This window comes from Panthera uncia, chromosome B1 (assembly GCF_023721935.1).
Source record: "Panthera uncia isolate 11264 chromosome B1, Puncia_PCG_1.0, whole genome shotgun sequence".
NCBI lineage: Eukaryota > Metazoa > Chordata > Mammalia > Carnivora > Felidae > Panthera > Panthera uncia.
The window spans coordinates 165,859,084-165,877,620 of record NC_064811.1 but is presented as its reverse complement, the minus strand read 5'-3'; the positions used below and the strand labels follow the sequence as shown (position 1 = coordinate 165,877,620).

The 18,537-nt window shown below is 38.7% G+C and overlaps 1 protein-coding gene across 3 annotated transcripts in view; it reads right to left on the bottom strand.

The window, feature by feature from the left end:
- Nucleotides 1–274: 274 nt before the first annotated feature.
- The window catches only part of PIWIL2 (piwi like RNA-mediated gene silencing 2), a 75,417-nt gene continuing 57,154 nt past the window's right edge, over nucleotides 275–18,537 (bottom strand). For all 3 annotated transcript variants that reach the window (XM_049631536.1, XM_049631535.1, XM_049631537.1), the window contains 3 exons: nucleotides 4,432–4,685; nucleotides 3,752–3,859; nucleotides 275–2,198 (listed from right to left, as the gene is read on the bottom strand). In XM_049631536.1, coding sequence (XP_049487493.1) covers nucleotides 2,042–2,198; nucleotides 3,752–3,859; nucleotides 4,432–4,685 — 519 coding nt within the window. In that variant the 3' untranslated portion in view covers nucleotides 275–2,041. The remainder of the gene's footprint in view (nucleotides 2,199–3,751; nucleotides 3,860–4,431; nucleotides 4,686–18,537) is intronic.

Sequence of the window (18,537 nt, the reverse complement as noted above, 5' to 3'; positions counted from 1 at the left end):
TTTCACATAGGCTAATAGAAACTGTCTGATGGGAAAACAGATTTGAAAAACAACACATACACACACACCCCTCAATTGTCCCAGAAGTAAGACTATTAGTCTTATTTTCCAAGAAATCTTACTACCAGATCACAGTGAAATTACCTAATATTACTGAAGCTGCACCTTGCTTGCTGAGTAATAAATCAGTAATTCCAACAAATGCTATACAGCTCTACAAAGGAAAAGAACTATATCAATATATCAACAGCACTATTTCAAACACAACTACATGTTTATACAAATTTGTTTTTATTTATTTCCCACCCCACAGCCCAATCATTGCACATTAAGACTGAAAAAAATGGCAAGAGAACAGGAATAAAAAGTGAAGAAATTTTGTATTATATTCAAGCATTTGTCTTTTCTGATTATATAAGAGAAAATGAGTATTAGGAAATCCAACTTCAAAAGAGAAATTCAAAATGCTTCCACAGAGAATCAGAAAGCTGATCTGTTGAGACGGAGACCAGTGGTCCAATTTGTTTGATTCAGTGGGTTTTAAATTCCAGGCTTTAGCCTTGCCCTATGTCCCACACTCTAAATGAAACTAGGAGTGCACTAGCAACACTCATTCAAAGTTCCTCAACCTCTGTGGGGCACTGCAACAAACTGAAAACTTGCTTGCTTTTATTCTTCTAAGGAGTTTTAAGCTAAAGTTTCTCTTCTCAGACACTATTATATAAAATGGGAGTTTCTGCTTTGTCCCCTCCCTGCCATCACACCAAAAAATAAATAAATAAATACAAATTTGAGATGGGTAAATAAAATTGGCGTTTAAAACCAGTTAAAGCAAGTTAAAACTGAAGCAAGTTAAAACTGAATTAACCCTGAAGGGGTCAGAGGATTTTAAAACAGGGAAAAATAAACACAAAAAAACCCCACAGGCATATTGACAGTTTTCTAAGCTGAAATGTCTGGACTCTGGCAGGAGTGTCATGTTTTCCAAAGCTGACTTTTGGAAATCTTAAGCTGGATTCAGAAAAATTCCTAACAATATGAGCCAACAGCCAGGAATAGGTTATTGAGCAAGGGAAATGAGTGATTCCATTTACAAACACATCAACGAAAAGAAGGCCACACATCCAGGAAAAAGGTTTAAGAAAGACTCACTCCATCATGAATCTTCCTAGCTGTTGAATTTCACCGTGTTCTGATTCTTAATTTAAAAGCTGAAACTTTATTAAAGATCAATAACAAAGAGCCAATGTGTGTCAGGGGGGTGGGCGGGGGAGGTGGTGTAGGAAGAAATCAACATGGTACACTGTAAAGCAACTAAAATATACAGAAAAAAACTTCATCTGGCCTTTCTCAGGAGGCCAAGGAATGGCTAAATGCCCCTTTCAAAGCTTCAAAGCCAACTCAAGGCACAGGTGTCATAAACTCAATTCCCAGACAAGATTAGGTCAGTAGGACTTGACTACGCCACCAGCTGGTTTTACTACGTGCCTTTCACACTTACCAGCAATCACAATATCTAGAAAAACTTTGCCTCACAGGTGTTTTTACTACCTTTCTCAGTTGCCCAAATAAAGTAACTCTCTACTTCAAGAAACTCGGAATGACTTCATTCATTATCACCTCTGGCACAGAAATAGGAAGTGCTTAGTAAGCATAACTTACAAGGTGTAACTGCTGTTTTTGCAGGTTTCCACAGCTCATGTTGGCTATGGGGGCTTTTAGAGGTTCCCTTGTATTCACCCCCTCCATATATACAGGACCTGTACTGCCACCACTTGCTCTACAAAGGCAACAAGGAAATTTCCAGCTGATATTTAGAAATGGAACTTACTTCTTGGTGATATCAGGTATAAAAGAGAAAAAAAAAGAAAAAAGAAATCTTATTCTACCAGGTTGGTAAAAAAAAAAACAACAAAAAACAAAAAAACCACAACAACCCACCGCCAACACAAAAACCCCTTGGGTCCCTCTTGATCCTGCCTGAGTTGCAGCTGAGTTCAGAAGTCTAATCTCCCTAAGCACCCATATCCTGGCTGCCCAGTCACAGGAAGAACAGGTTTTCGCACAGCTGGATGGCTGGTTCATGATGCAAGATCTGTCCTGACAGAAAAGCTAGCTTGTGGGCATACTTGCAGGGAGCTGGGACTCTGATGGTGCCAGGCCAGTTCCAGTACATGTGGCACAGCTTGAAAGTCAACCTGTAGGCCAAGAAGAAAATAGGATCCAAATCACTCTCCACCTTTAATTTTGGGACATGATTAGGTACTAATGGGTGTATGACACACAGCATGCTTTCCAGAAAACTGGGGAACTAAGAAATACATGATGCAACTTTTGGGAATCATTACTTTTAAGTGGAATTATTTAATTTCATTTCTATTTGTAAGTAAGAGGACATGGATAAATTCCCTCACTTTAGGTACCCTCATTTTTAGACTGAAACAAGGAAAACAACAGAACTTTTTTTTTTTTTTTTTGCCTCAAGAATAGGCTGAAGAATGCGTTAAGTACCCCAGCAAAGTACTGAAATAATCTGAGCCCAATGACATTGGGTCTCAAAACTGGCTGTGTGTTGTAATTATCCAGAGTAGTTTCTTTTCTTAAAAGAATTATTTTTTAAAAAAATGTTTGGAGCACTTGGGTGGCTCAGTTGGTTGAGCTTCTGACTTCGATTCATGGGTTTGAGCCCCGTGTCAGGCTCTGCTCTGACAGTGCAAGCCTGCTTGGGATGCTCTCTCTCTCCTCTCTCTGCCTCTCCCCAACTCATACTTTCTCTTTCTCAAAAATAAATAAATAAGGGGCCCCTGGATGGCTCAGTCAGTGGAGCATCTGACTTCAGCTCAGGCCATGATCTACAACTCGTGGGTTTGAGCTCCACATTGGGCTCTGTGCTGACAGCTCAGGGTCTACAGCCTGCTTTGGATTCTGTGTCTCCCTCTCTCTCTCTTCCTCCCCCCGCCCCTACACTCTGTCTCTCTCTCTCTCTTAAAAATAAATAAACATTAGAAAATTGAAAAATTGTTTTAAGTAAAATAAAATTTTAAAAATGTTTATCTATTTTGAGAGAGAGAGAAAGAGTGTGTGCAAGCACATGCAAGTGAGCAGAGGAGGGCCAAAGAGAGAGAATCCCAAGCAGCCTCCCTGCTGTCAGCACAGAGCGGATGTGGGGCTTGATTTCATGAACTATGAGATCATGACCTAAGCAGAAATCAAAATTCAGACTCTTAACCAGCTGAGCCACCCAAGCACCCCCAGAGCAGTTCTTTTTTTTTTTTTTTTTTTTAATTTTTTTAACGTTTATTTATTTTTGAGACCGAGAGAGACAGAGCATGAACGGGGGAGGGTCAGAGAGAGGGAGACACAGAATCTGAAACAGGCTCCAGGCTCTGAGCTGTCAGCACAGAGCCTGACGCGGGGCTCGAACTCACAGACCACGAGATCATGACCTGAGCCAAAGTTGGCCGCTTAACCGACTGAGCCACCCAGGCGCCCCCAGAGCAGTTCTTAAAATACGAATGCCTAAGAATGCTTGGGGTAAAGCCTGGGCATCAGCTTTACCAATGTTTTGTTTTAAGTTCTTCAAGTAATTTTAAAGTGCACAGGAATTACCAATCACTCTTCAAAAAAAATACCATTATGAAAGACATGAAAAAAATTAAAGGGTAAATATTCCAGTCAGGTGGCAGTGACCCCATCTTAGCTAGTTGGCCATGATTAATTATGAGAAAGAGTAAGTTATTGGTCAGCTCACCTCTGCATGTGATCAGGACTCAGGTTTGCAGTGTTGAGAACACAGACATAATGGGTAGGAATGCCACAACCCTGCCGTACATGATGGGCAAGAAGGTAGAAGTCCACCCTAGGAAGGAAAAAATACAAAGGAATGATACGGTCAGATTTGGCCAAAGAGAGCTGAAAAAGATCTTGGTGATCATTTTGCCTCCTTCACCTAAGGCTCAGAGAGGTCAAATGACTGGATCAAGGATACACACAGACCAAACCATATTACAGCTCAGGAATCTGGACTCAACAGTATATGGTATTAGAGGGGTACCTGATTGGCTCAGTTAATAGTGTGTGACTCTTCATCTCAGAGTTGTAAGTTTGAGTCCCACGTTGAGTGTAAAATTACTTAAAATTGTTAAAAAAAAAAAAAAAAAGGGAATGGTAGCAGAAACTACCAAATCTGTGTGCAGGAAGTTAAAAGTATACATAATCTTAGGAAAAGAATGTGCGTTCAATATTTTATACTTAAGAGGTAAAAGATTTATTGTTGGTTTGTTCTTCAGTTGTTTTGAAAATATTTTATGACCATAAAATCTCTGGGATTCCATTCCATATCTCTCTAGTCAACCTCCCCATTCCAATACCCAAGGAACAAATAACCCCTCCAACCTATTCTTGCTGAAATATAATGTTTTCCCCACTTACCACTCACAGCTTGTTATGGTATGATCTACCACAGTCCCAGGGGAGGGAGTCACAAAGTGCTCGGTAGCAGCCAGGTACAAATTGGTACTGATTTTCTTCTGAACTACAAATACTACCATCTTGGGCTGATAATTCTCAAAAGCTTCAAAACACTTCTGTAGCTGAGGAATCTCATAGTTGGCAACTGTCTTTAGTTGGCCATCAGACACTCCGTCACGGTATACCACAATCTTCTCTGGGAGACAGTGGTTCACCTGAAACGACACCCTCCTGAGGTGAACTATGGAGTCTGGGGTTGATGACCGCAGGCAGTATGAAGCTCACTCAGCACACAGCTTGGCAATCTGGCAGTAGGTCCCTCTGACAGCTGGGCCCAAAGCCACCATGTCAGAAGGGAAGGGAGGAAAAGCTTCTAGTCATTTCTAGACTTCCTCAGGGTAGTAAAACAGACCTGGTACAGCAAAAGTGTTATAAACTATGAAAGTAAAATAAGCCAGTGATGAGTCACATACATAAGGCCCATACTCAAAAAATATGAACAAAGTTGAAAGAAATGGTAGGACAATTATGGGATGAATCAACCTTCCTTTGACTTGTATTTCACATGAATTACCATTTAGGCAAAGAACAAGGTAAGTGTTAGAGAAATTCTAACATAGGACTGCACAACTCACAGATCCATCTTCTTCACATTTTTATGTACAAGCAACATCTAAAGTTGCTAACAAGTGAAAGGATCCCTTACAAAATATTATCCTACAATCAGGTATAATGTGAAACATTTTTACTAAATAATTAAAATTAGCATACAGTTATGGTAAATTATCCATGGATCCAAATCAAATTTGGATGCTGGATATTCAATCAGTTTGAAGAATAATGCTTTTCCCATTTAGAGAATATTATTATGTTCTAGCTGTGTTTGATTTCAATAGTTCAAGAGAATAAGCTGTTCTTTTTTTTTTTCGGGAGAAAGAGAGAGAGAGGGAGAGAGAGAGAGAAAGAGAGAGAGAATGCTCATGTACACAGGCAGGGGAAGTGCAGAGGGAGAGGGGGAGAGAGAATCTTAAGTAGGCTCCACACCCAGCCCTGAGCCTGACACATGATTCTATTTCACAACCATGAAATCATGATCTGAGCTGAAATCAAGAGTCAGATGGTTAACCAATTGAACCACCTAGGTGCCCCTAAGCTGTTCTAACTTTAAACTAGAAGTTCCCTGAAAAGTGCTTTAGTTTAGTCCACAGTCCGTAAGTGGTAGTTTGATTCTAATCAAGTCGTATAGGTTATTCACAATTCCCCTCAGAAACCTAAATTATTACTGAATTAAATATATATACACTATACATTCTTTATACATTTATTCTTTTTAAGTTTCAATTCAAAGAATCCTATTTTTTTTAAATGTTCTATTTATTTTTGAGAGACAGAGAGAGAGAGAGGAAGAAAGAGCGTTGAGTGGGAGAGGGGCAAAGAAAGAGGGGGACAAAGGATCCAAAGTGGACTCTGTGTTGACAGCAGAAAGCCTGACGTAGGGCTCAAACTCACAAACCATGAGATCATGACCGAGCCAAAGTTGGATGCTTAACCTACTGAAACACCCAGGCGCCCCAAGCATCCTTTTTTAAAAAAAAAAAATGGTTACTTGGGGCACCTGGGTGGCTCGGTTGTTAAGTGTCCAACTTTGGTTCAGGTCATGATCTCACAGCTAGTAGGTTCCAGCCCCATGTCAGGCTCTGTGCTGACAGCTTCAGATTTTGTGTCTCCATCTCCCTCTGGCCCTCCCCTGCTCACATTCTGTCTCTCTCAAAAATAAATAAACATTAAACAAAAATTTTTTAAATGTTTATTTTTGAGAGAAAAAGTGGGGAAGAGTCAGAAAAAGGGAGAAAGAGTATCCCAAAAATCTGCGCTTACAGCGCAGAGCTGGACACAGGGCTTGATCTCACAACCATAAGATCATGACCTGAACTGAAATCAAGAGTCAGACACTTAATTGACTGAGCCACCCGGGTGCCCCCAAAGAACCCTTTCTAAAAAATTTTTATTTTAGTACGTATTTTGAGAGAAAGAAAGAGAGAGAGAAAGAGCGTGCACATGCAAGTGGCAAAGGGGCAGAGAGAAGGAGAGAGAGAATTCCAAGCAGGCTCTAGGCTGTCAGCACGGAGCCCAATGCAGGGCTCGATCCCATGAACCGTGAGATCATGACCTGAGCTGAAATCAAGAGTCAGAACCTCAAACGACTTGAGCCAACTAGACGCCCCTCAAAGAATCCTTTTTAAAAATAATCCCCTAGAATCTTGCTGAAGTTAAAGCTCAGAATTTCAAATATTTTTATAAATGTGCCTTTTTTTGAGACACCTCAAGTATTACATTTACAAATGTGTAATTCACCTCACAGTCCCAAACTGTAATTATTGCTCTTGTTTGTATGACTTTTCTGTTTTTGTGTTGTCTTTGGCTGTCCAGAATCTATTCTATCATTTTTGGTAAGAACGTTTAGTTTCCTTCTCCCCTCAACAGGATAAGTCTGCTGGGACTATTAATTGAGGTGCCTTCCCCTAATCCAGGATATCTCAACACTCATGATCTATGGAGCTAGATTATTCTGTTTTGGGGGGCTGACAATGTTTAGAAGTATTCCTGGCCTCTACCCACTAGATGCCAGTAGCAATCGCCCCCCACTAAAAATGCCTCTAGACATTGCCCACTGGGAGGACATAACTGCCACCAGCTGAGGACCACTGCACTAATCAAAGGACATAAAGATGACCCAAGTTATGCCAGCATAATGCACCTCCTTGCTTTGAATCTTGAGCAGATAATGAAAATCACTTGGAGTATGGTCCCTCTGTGGTGGTGTCTCTTTAGGTCCCTGCTTCTGGAACTCCAGGAGCTACCCTGACTCCTGTCCATTTCCCAGTTTGATGTTAAGCCTTCTCACCAATCATCTGAGACTCTCCATGATTTTACCAATTAATTCTCACTTTGCTAAAGGTAACACATTTCTATGACTTCTCAAAGATCCCTTACTGATACACTATGTTAAAAGGTAGACACCAGGGGTACTTAGATCAGGAAGAAACCGTCATTTCAGAGAAGGAAACAGAGTGGCAGTCCAATGGATCTGGGGTCAGGAGACCTGGGACTGAGTATGATTCTGCTGTTCCTTGGCTATGATCTCAGAACACTGTTTCCTCAGTTGAAAAATGGAGATAAACCACCACCTTGCCTTCTTGTCAGAGTTGTTAAGGGGGATAAAGTAAAAAATATACACAGTTGACTCTTGAACAACATGAGTTTAAACTGTGTGGGTCCACTTATATGTGAATTTTTTCAATATAGTACATTACTGTAAATGCATTTTCCCTTCTGTAGGATTTTCTTAATATTTTTTTCTCTTATTTTATTGTAAGAATGCAGCATATAATGCCTTTAGCATACAAAATATGTGTTTCATCTACTGTTTATGTTATTGGTAAGGCTTCTGGTCAACAGCAGGCTATTAGTAGTTACGTTTTTGAGAAGTCAAAAGGTATACAGTTTTTTGACTGCATGGGGGGTAATAAGTACTCCTAGCCCTTGCACTGTTCAACAGCCAACTGCATATATTTTTAAAAGTTGTTCGGAATGCACTAGATTAAGGAAATACAGATATTCCAAAGCATCGAGAAGTAACATAACGAGATAAATGGAGTGAAAAATAGAATCAAATTCATCTGAAGTATTCACTGACATCACCTCTTTCTTTAAAATTTGCTAAGCAACCACTCAGTGTGAGATACTATACTTGGCCCTATAATATAAGCTGCCAGTAGAAGTGAAAGATGATTCCTGTTATCAAGGAGCTTAAAAATCTAGTAATAGTCAACAATGGTAACTCTTCTAGGTCATCTAATCCATACTCTTTTATTTCATAAATGGTTAAGATTAGGGTCTAGACAAGGGTCAGGATATAAGACAAATCACAATATTGAAACATAAATGTTAAATGTGTATTATTAAACCACTTCAGTACAAGAGTAAATAAATTAATAATAAATTAATGAGTACCTTGAAAGCAGGACTGTGCCTGTTTGACTTGTATTGCTAGCACTGAGTACGATGGCAAGGATCAAGTAGAAAATAAATATCTGCTGAAAGTTTGAGATGTTCTTTTAGGCATGGCTCCATTCGTTCATAAAATAAACACTTAATGCCACTACATACAAGCAATTGTGTTAGTCTCACAAAATTAAAAAATTACTTTGATACAATCCAAATGTTCATGGAACTCAAATTAGAACTGGAGAGACAGACACATAAAGTAAATGTTTGCAATAAATTACAAATAACATAATAAAGATAACATTTGTTGTCTGCAGGGAAAAGTCAACATTATGCCTCAGGAAAAGGTGTAATGAAAGAATCAGCAGATAATTCAGGCAGCAAAGAAGGGTAAAAGGTTTCCAGGCATAACACAAGCAAAGGCCTAGATTGTGGCTGGACAAGGGGTAAGAAAACAACTAGAGACCACTATATTATCAGTCATACATTTGAAAACTACTCTGGCGACCATCTACAAAACAGATCAAAGATGATTAAGAATGAGTATTAGGACCAGATCACTTCCAGTTGAGGATGTCAAATGAGAACACTGAAATCCTTCACTCTTATGGTAACACCACAAAAATCAAAATAATATAAAAATCACACTTACATATGGGACTATCAAAGACCAGTGGAAGCAAGAAAGCCTCGATGAACTTGAACAGAGAGGAGCCTTCAAAAAGGAGCAGTGAATTTCTGAAGCATCCATGAGACAAATGACAAGAGTGAATGTGGGTAGCAGGAAGAGGCGGCCTGAGGTTGCAGAAATTTTACCAAGAACAGACAAGACTGACAGGATTCTGGGGAGATGGCAGAGGAGGAAGAAAAGGACATTCTCTCCCCACCTAGATAACAAATGTACTAGCAGAATCTGTCTGATGTGAATAATTTTGGAACTCTGGAGTTTGTTGAAGGCTTGCAATTTCCCAGGGAAGATGTGGACAGTGAACTGCGGTTAATTTCCACTCTTGGTACAAAAGCTGTCCTATACCTATGCTCACCCACACTGCAGGGCCCTGTCCTACAAACACTGGGATCTGTTCTCTGAGTGCTGCTTCTGATCACAGAAGTGCAGACAAAGAGGCTGGCAGCCATTCTTGTTGCATCTAACTCTCCAGCTGAAGTGACTTGCAGGGTATTTAATGGGCAAGTGCCATCCTCCCCTGACCCTTCATTTTTCTCTTTATCCTTTTTTGGAAGTCAGACATTAAAGACTGGAACACTCAAAAACAACTGCATAAATGTCAAAAATCAGAAAGTGACAATGCATGCTCAGATAAAAGCTCAAAACACTGAAAGACCTTAAGTTCCAGCACAATCATAACCTACACCAGTCAAGAAATAAAAAGTAACAAACAGAGCAAAGGCCTGAAGAAGGGGGCCAATCTGATTTCCAAAGTTACCACATTATTAGATTCAAATGTCGTTTGCAACAAAAGTCATAGAGCAAAGAAAGAAACAGGGAAGTATGGACCAAAGGAAAACATTAAATCAATAGAAATGTCAGTGACGAAAACCTCATGGCAGTTACACTGACCAAAGACCTTAAAACAATGGTCTTAAAGGGGTGCCTAGGTGGCTCAGTCAATTAAGTGTCTGACTTTGGCTCAGGTCATGATCTCATGATTTGTGAGTTCGAGACCTGCATTGGGCTCTGTGCTGACAGCTCAAAGCCTGGAGCCTGCTTTGAATTCTGTGTCTCCCTCTCTCTCTGCTCCTCCCCTGCTCACACACTGTCTTTATCTCTCTCAAAAATAAACATTAAAATCGTAAAAACAAAACTAAAAAACTATGGTCTTAAAGATGCTCAAAGAACCAAAGGGGGTGTGGACAAAGTAAACAATGTTTGGAAAAAGTGAAGTATTAATAAAGAGAAAACCTAAAAAGTAAACAAAAATAACTACCAGAGCTGAAAAGTACCATAACTGCAACTTCACTGGATGGATTCAAATACAGATCTGAGCAGGTAGAAGAACGAACCAGCAAACTGAAGATTGTATAATGGAAATTATTGTTCACAAATAAAAAAGACTGAAGAAAAGAGAACAGTGCCTAAAGGACTTGGAGGACACAATCTAGCAGACCAATATTTGCATCTTGGGACTCCCATGAAGAAAAGAGAAAAGGGGTAGAGAGAATATCTGAAGAAATAATGGCTGAAAACTTCCTAAATCTGATCAAACACATGAATATAAACAGTCAAGCTCAATGAACTCCAAGTGATATGAATTCAAAGAGAACCACACTGATACACACAATTAAATTTTCAAAAGCAGAAGATAAAAGGAATCATGAAAACAAGATAGAAGAAAATCATTGCACGCAGAAAAGATTATCAGCAGACTGCCCATCAGAAACTCTAGAGACCAGAATGTAGTGGGTTGATATATTCAAAGTGCTAAAAGAGAAAAACTGCCACTCAAAACTTATACCAGCAAATTATTTCTTTGTCAAAAATAAGAAAGAAATTAAGACATTCCCAGATAAAAGCTCAGAGAGTTTCTTGCCAAGAGACATGCCATGCAAGAAATGGTCAAGGGAGTCCTGTAGAATGAAATAAAAGATGACTCGACAGTAATGTGTAGCCATAGAGAGAAATAAAGATTTCAATAAAGGTGACATATCATTGTATTATCGTAACAGTGGTTTGTACTACATTTAAAAATTTTCTACATGATTTATGACTCAAGTAAATTTAAAGAAAAAAAAAGCATTAGTCTAAGACCGAGTATTATTTAACTTTGGTTTATAACTCCAAATCTTGTCTTTTTTACAAAATTTAAAGACAAATGTATTTAAAAGGATTATCAGTCTATATATGAAGGCACAAAATATATAAAGGTATATAATTTTATGACATCAACATCTAAAGAGGTAGAGATAGACCTGTAAAGGAGCAATGTTTCTATATGTTACTGAAGTTACTACTATACATTCAAATCAGAGTGTTTTAACTTCAGGATATTAAATGTAATCCTCACAGTAACCTCATACAAAATAGCTATTGAACATACACAAAAGGAAATGAGAGTCCCCAACAAAATTAACCCAAGGAGGTCCACACCAAGACACGTAATAATTGAAATGGCAAAAAGCAGTGGTAAAGAGAATTTTATTTTATTAAAAGAAATTTTTTTAATGTTTTGTTTTTGAGAGAGACAGATAGAGGATGAGTGGGGAGGGGCAGAGAGAGAGGGAGACACAGAATCTGAAGCAGGCTCCAGGCTCCGAGCTGTCAGCACAGAGCCTGATGCAGGGCTTGAACCCACAAACTGTGAGATCATGACCTGAGCCGAAGTCGGACACTCAGCCAACCAAGCCACCCAGGTGTCCCTAAAGAGAGAATTTTAAAAGCAACAAGGACGCCTGGGTGGCTCAATTGGTTGAGTGTCCAATTCTTGATTTCAGCTTAGGTCACGATCCCAGGGACATGAGGTTAAGCCTCACGTCAGGCTCCACGCTGACAGTGGAGCCCAGTTAAGATTCTCTCACTCTCCCTCTGCTCCTTTTCCCCACTCATGTGCTCTCTAAAACAAGACAAGACAAGACAAGACAAGACAAGACAAGACAAAACAAAACAAAATAAAATAAAAGTAAAAGAAAAAAAAAAAGAAGCAAGAGAAAAAAAAACAGTTACATATAAGGGGAACCTCAAAAGCCTATCTATCAGCTGATTTTTCAGCAGAAACTTTGCAAGGCAGAAGGGAATGGCATGATATATTCAAAGTAATGAAAGTACAAAATCTGCATCTACGAATACTCTACCTAGCAAGGTTATTAATTCAGAATAGAAGGAGAGATAAAGAGTATTCCAAACAAAACTTAAAGAAGTTCATCACCATTAAATCAGCCTTACAAGAACATTACAGGAAATTATTTGAGTGAAAAAAGGCCATTATAGAAGAAAATTAGGATCACAAAAGCAGTAAAATAAATTCTATCTATAAAAATCAGTCAAGGGAATCACAAAATAAAAGGATATAAAGTAGAACATCATATACATACACCATGGGGTGGGGAAATAAAAATTTAGTGCTTTTAGAATGGGTTCAAACTTAAGTGACCCATAAGATGTTATATATGAACCTAAGGGTAACCACACATCAAAAACCTGTAACAGATACACAAAAAATAAAGGCAATGGAATACAGGCCATCAAACCACAAGGCAAAAGAGCAAGAGAAGAAAGGAATAGAGAAGAACTATAAAAACAACCATAAAACAACAAATGTTAATAAATATATACCTGTCAATAATTAATTTAAATTTAAATGGACTAAATGCTCTAATAAAAAGACATAGGGTTATTGAATGGATAAAAAAGCAAAATCCATCTATAGGTTGCCTACAAGAGAAATCACTTCAGATATAAAGACACAAAGATTGAAAATGAAGGGATGGAGGGGTGCGTGGGTGGCTCAGTCAGTTAAGTGTCCAACACTTGGTTTCAGCTCAGGTCATGGATCTCATGCTTTATGGGACTGAGCCCCATGTCGGCCTCCATGCTGACAGCACAGAGCCTGCTTGGGATTCTCTCTCTCTCTCTCTCTCTCTCTCTCTCTGCCCCTCCCCTCCTTGCATTCTCTCTCTCTCAAAATAAATAAACGTTACAAAATAACCCCCACAAATGGATGGAGAAACATTTATCATGAAATAGAAGTGAAAAAAAAGCCAGGGAAGTAATATCTGTATTAGACAAAATAGACAAAGGAGGACACTACATAATGATAAAGGCAACAATCCAACAAGAGGACATAACAATTATAAATATTTATCCACCCAACAAAAAAGCACCTAAATATATAAAGTAACTATTAACAGACAAGTAAAAAAATTGACAGTAATACAGTAATAGAAGGGAACTGGAAAGACATTCCATGTTTATGGATTAGAAGAACAAATATTGTTAAAATGTCTGTATTACCCAAAGCAATCTACACATTTAACGCAATTGCTATGAAAATACCAGCAGCATTTTTCACAGAGCTGGAGCAAACAATCCTAAAATTTGTACGGAACCACAGAAGACCCTGAACAACCAAAGCAACCTTGAAAAAGAAAAGCAAAGCTGGAGGCAACACAATTCTGGACTTCAAGTTCTATTACAAAGCAGTAATCAAAACAGTATAGTACTAGCACAGATATAAGACACATATATCAATAGAACATAATAGAAAACCCAGAAATAAACCCATAACTATATGACCAATTAATCTTCAACAAAGCAGGAAAGGAAAAGGACAGTCTCTTTAACAAATGGTGTTGGGAAAACTGGACAGCAACATACAAAAGAAAGATACTAGACCTGTCTTAATCATACATAAAAATAAATTTGGAACGGATTAAAGACCTCAATGTGAGACCTGAAAACTTCAAAGTCCTTAGAAAAGAGAGAGCAAAGGCAGTAATGTCTCTGACATCAGCCATAGCAACATTCTTCTCGATATGTCTCCTGAGGCAAGGGAAACAAAAGCAAAAATAAAGCATTGGAACTAATCAAAATAAAAAATAAAAAGTAAGAAGAGGCCAGGCAAGCTACTGGCAACTGTGGGTTCAGGAAGGACAGACTGACATCTGGAAGACCCCTCTAAACAATAATCACTTGCTCAAGTTAGCACTCTGCCCCAATCTCTTCCCAATTCTGCTAAGAAAAGAGAAGTGAAGGTGGAACTGAAAAGCAGAAAGAACCCATACCACATATTCTACAGCTGCCTGCAACTTTTCATTCCAATGGCAATACCTTGGCTCTTCCCCCTCTAAAGTCAAATACTAGTCAAGAACACTTTAGCCCTACGTAGTCCTAGCCACAGCCAGAATCACATCAGCAGCAACAAGGGTTGATCAGAGCTGAGTTCCAGCTTCTTAAGCTCAGGCAAAGTAACTGATGAACTGAATATCTGCTGATTACTCATCACGAGTGATAAAGCTGAGGTGGCTTGGTTTTGATTTTCACACTTGAGCAGAAGTAAACACTGGCATTCAGACTCACATACTAGGTTTCAATGACCCCTGAGACACTGAACTAGACAGGCCGAGTAGGTAGTTGGAGGTAAGAGTAGGAGTTCAGATGAACAGTATAGGCTAGTGTGTTCTCTGGGGTCCCATCTTTCTCTACTCAGAAGTCCTTGAAACATTCTAGGGAGTCCATAAAGTCAAAAATATGTTGCTGCTGCTGCTGCTACTACTACTACACTATCTGCCATTTTCTCTGTAATTCTCTCATAAATATATACTAGAATTTTCCAGAGAGTAAATGATATGTGACATCACAACAGATTAAATGTAGATTATTAACTTGTGGGGTGCCTGGGTGGCTCAGTTGGTTGACTGTTCCACTTCAGGTCAGGTAATGATTTTCTGTCTGCGAATTCAAGCCCCACATTGGGCTCACTGCTGTCAGCACAGAGCCTAATTCAGGTCTTCTGTCCCCCTCTCTGTGCCCTTCCCCTGTGCTCTCTCAAAAACAAACATAAAAAAAAAAAAAGAATATTTACTTGCATTTTGTTAACCCAAATATTAAAGGCTTTTGCAAAAATGCAAAGCAATGGCTCTCTTCTCACTAAACATTTTGGAAATAGTTATCTTTAATTTAAAATGTTATATTATTGGGGCACCTGGGTCACTCAGTCGGTTGAGCCTCCAACTTCGGCTCAGGTCATGATATCATGGTTCATGAGTTGGAGCCCCACATCAGGCTCGCAGCTGTCCGTGTGGAGCTCACTTTGGATCCTCTGTTCCCCTCTCTCTTTGCCCCTCCCCTGCTCATTCTCTCTCAAAAATGAATAAACATTTAAAAAATGTTATATTATTGGGGCACCTGTATGGCGCAGTCAGTAGAGTATACAACTCTTGAACTCAGGGTTATGGTTCTAGCCCCATGTTAGGCATAATGCTTACTTAAAAAATATGTAAAATAAAAACAAAAATACAGTGAGTTTACAGTTTTTCTTATTTTTATGATATAATTGATACAGAACATTCATTTCAGGTGTACAACATAATTATTTCATATTTATATATACTGCAAAATCATCACTAAAATCAATCTACTTAACATTCATCACCACATAAAACAATTTTTTTCTTGTGATGAGAACTTTTAAGATCTAGTCTGTTAGCAACTTTCAAATATACAACATGTGATATTTATTAACTATAGTCATAATGCTGTTCTTTACATCTCTTTGACTTTTATCATTTTATAACTTCTACCTTTCAACTTTTTCCAACCGTTTTGTCCACTCTCCTTGCTCCCCACCTCTGCAACTACCAATCTGCTCTCTATGAACTTAGGTATTTTATTTTTTTGTTTTTTAAGATGACACACATAAATAAAGTCATATGGTATTTTTCTTCCTCGGACTTATTTCACTTAGCATAATGCCCTGAAGGTCTATCCATGTTGTTGCAAATGGCAAGATTTCATTCTTTAAAAAAAAATTTTTTTTAACGTTTATTATTGAGCGAGAGAGAGAGACAGACAGACAGACAGAGCATGAGCAGAGGAGGGGCAGAGAGGGGGAGACACAGAATCCAAAGAAGGCTCCAGGCTCTGAGGTGTCAGCAGAGCCTGACGCAGGGCTCAAACTCACAAACTATGAGACCCAGACCTGAGCTGAAGTCAGTTGCTCAACCGAGCCACCCAGGCGCCCCTAAAAAAAATTTTTTTTAATCTTTATTTACTTTTGAGAGACAGAGCCTGAGTGGGGGAGGGGTGGGAGGGGGAACGACAAGAATCTGAAGCAGGCTCCAGGCTCTGAGCTATCAGTACAGAGCCCGACGCGGGACTCGAACTCATGAACCGTGAGATCGGTACCTGAGCCGAAGTCGGATGCTCAACCAACTGAGCTACCCAGCTGCCCCAAGATTTCATTCTTTTTTAATGGCTAAGTAATATTCCATGGTGACATATACCACAATTTCTTTATTCATCCACTAATGGATAATGACATTGTTTCCATATCTTGGCTACTGCAAATAATGCTGCATATACCACTTTAAGTTAGTGTTTTCATTTTCTTCAGATAAATACCCAGAAGGGGAATTGCTGAATCATATGGTAGTCCTATTTTTAATTTTTTTGAGGAACCTCCATACTGTTTTCCATAGAGACTGCATGAATTTACATTCCCACCAACAGTGCACAAGTGTTCCCTTTTCTCCACAACCTTGCCAGTATTTCTTATTGGTTTTTAAGCTTATGTATTTATTTTGAGGAGGAGAGGGGCAATGAGAAAGGGAGAGAGAATCCCAAGCAGTCTCTGTGCTGACAGTGATATAATTAACATAGTGCTCTAAATTAAATAATGAGTCACTTAACCGACTGAGCCACCCAGGTGCCTTCAATGTTTTATATTTTTAAATTTAATTTAAAATAACAGTAAGAGGGGCATCTTGGTGGCTCAGTCGGTTAAGTGTCTGACTCTTGACTTCAGCTCAGGTCATGATCACATGGTTCACGAGATCAAGGCCCAGGTGGGGCTCTGCGCTGAGCATGTAGCCTGTTGGGATTCTCTGTCTCCCTCTCTCTCTCTCAAAAATAAAATAAACTTAAAAAATAGTTAAAAAAAATAAAAGTTCCTCAGTTTTCACTCTGAAGAAGGTAATTATTGATAGACATATACCATATAAACAAAAACTCATGAATTTTGAAGAATGTAAAAGGTTCCTTAGACAAAAAATTTGAGAATGGCTGGATTAGAAATATAAATCTAAATATAGATATTAAATAAAGCCATGATGAGTTTAAAGCTTGCCTGCAATGCTTCAGGTGGTGGACCAGGAATACTGAGGAAACCTTACAACTGAAAAGCTGGACCAAGTACATAAACATTCAGGGGAAGGCCTTAGATCCAGGTAGCATCAGTGAGAGAATGGGGGCCTAAGGAAATAAACCAGGCTTCTGTATCTGTTCTTCCCCTGGCAACAGTTGCTGGTTTTATGATTCCACAAAAGTGCCTAAAAGTGGCTAGAAGGTTTGGAGGTGTTTTCTTTTTTTGAACAGCTTTATTTCGTTCTAATTTGCTATACCATAAGCTCGCCCCTTTTAAGGTATAAAATTCAAAGGATTTTATGTTTATAGAATTTTGCAATCTTCACCACTAATTTTAGAACACATTGATGCCTCAACAGGTAATCTCACACATATTAACAGTCACTCCACATTGCCCCCCACCCCTCTTGGAACACATCAGTGTACTTTCTTTTTTTTTTTTTTTTTTTTGGATTGGCCTATTCTGGACAGAATCATAGAACATGTGGTCTTTTGTAACTAAATAATTTCACTTAGCATGTTTTCACAGTTCATCCATACTGTAGTATATATCTGCCCTTAACTTCTTTGTGTTGCTAAATAAATTCCATTGTGGGATAGACCAGATTTTGTTTGCCAGTTCATCTGTTCATGGACAGTTTGGATTATTTCCATTTGCAGCTATTATGAATAGTACTGTATGAACATTTGTGTACAGGTGTTTATGTGGACATATGTTTTCAATTCTCTGAGGTATATACCTAGGAGAATTGCTGAGTCATACAGTAACTCTATGTTTACCATCCCGAAGAACTGCCAAACTGTTTTCCAAAGTAGCTCCACCATTTTACAATCCCATCAGCAATGTATGAGGATTCTAGTACCTCCAAATCCTCAACAACAGTATCTTTTAAAACTGTAGCCACTGTAGTGTGAGGTGGTATCTCACTGTATGTTAAGAGATTATTTTTAGACCACTTTTAAGTTCACACAAAAATTGAGGTGACAATACAGAGTTCCACATACTCCCTCCCCTACCTACAGTTTTCCCCCACTACCATATTACATTAAGATGGTATCTTTGTTACAATTAATGAGCAAATATTGACACATTGTTATTAAGTAAAGTCCATAATTTATATTAGGGTTCATTTTTTGTGTTGTATGTTCTTTAGGCTTCGACAAATGCATAATGCCATGTGTCCATCATTGCAGTATCATATATAATAGTTTCACAGCCCTGCATATTCCTTGTGTTCCCCCTA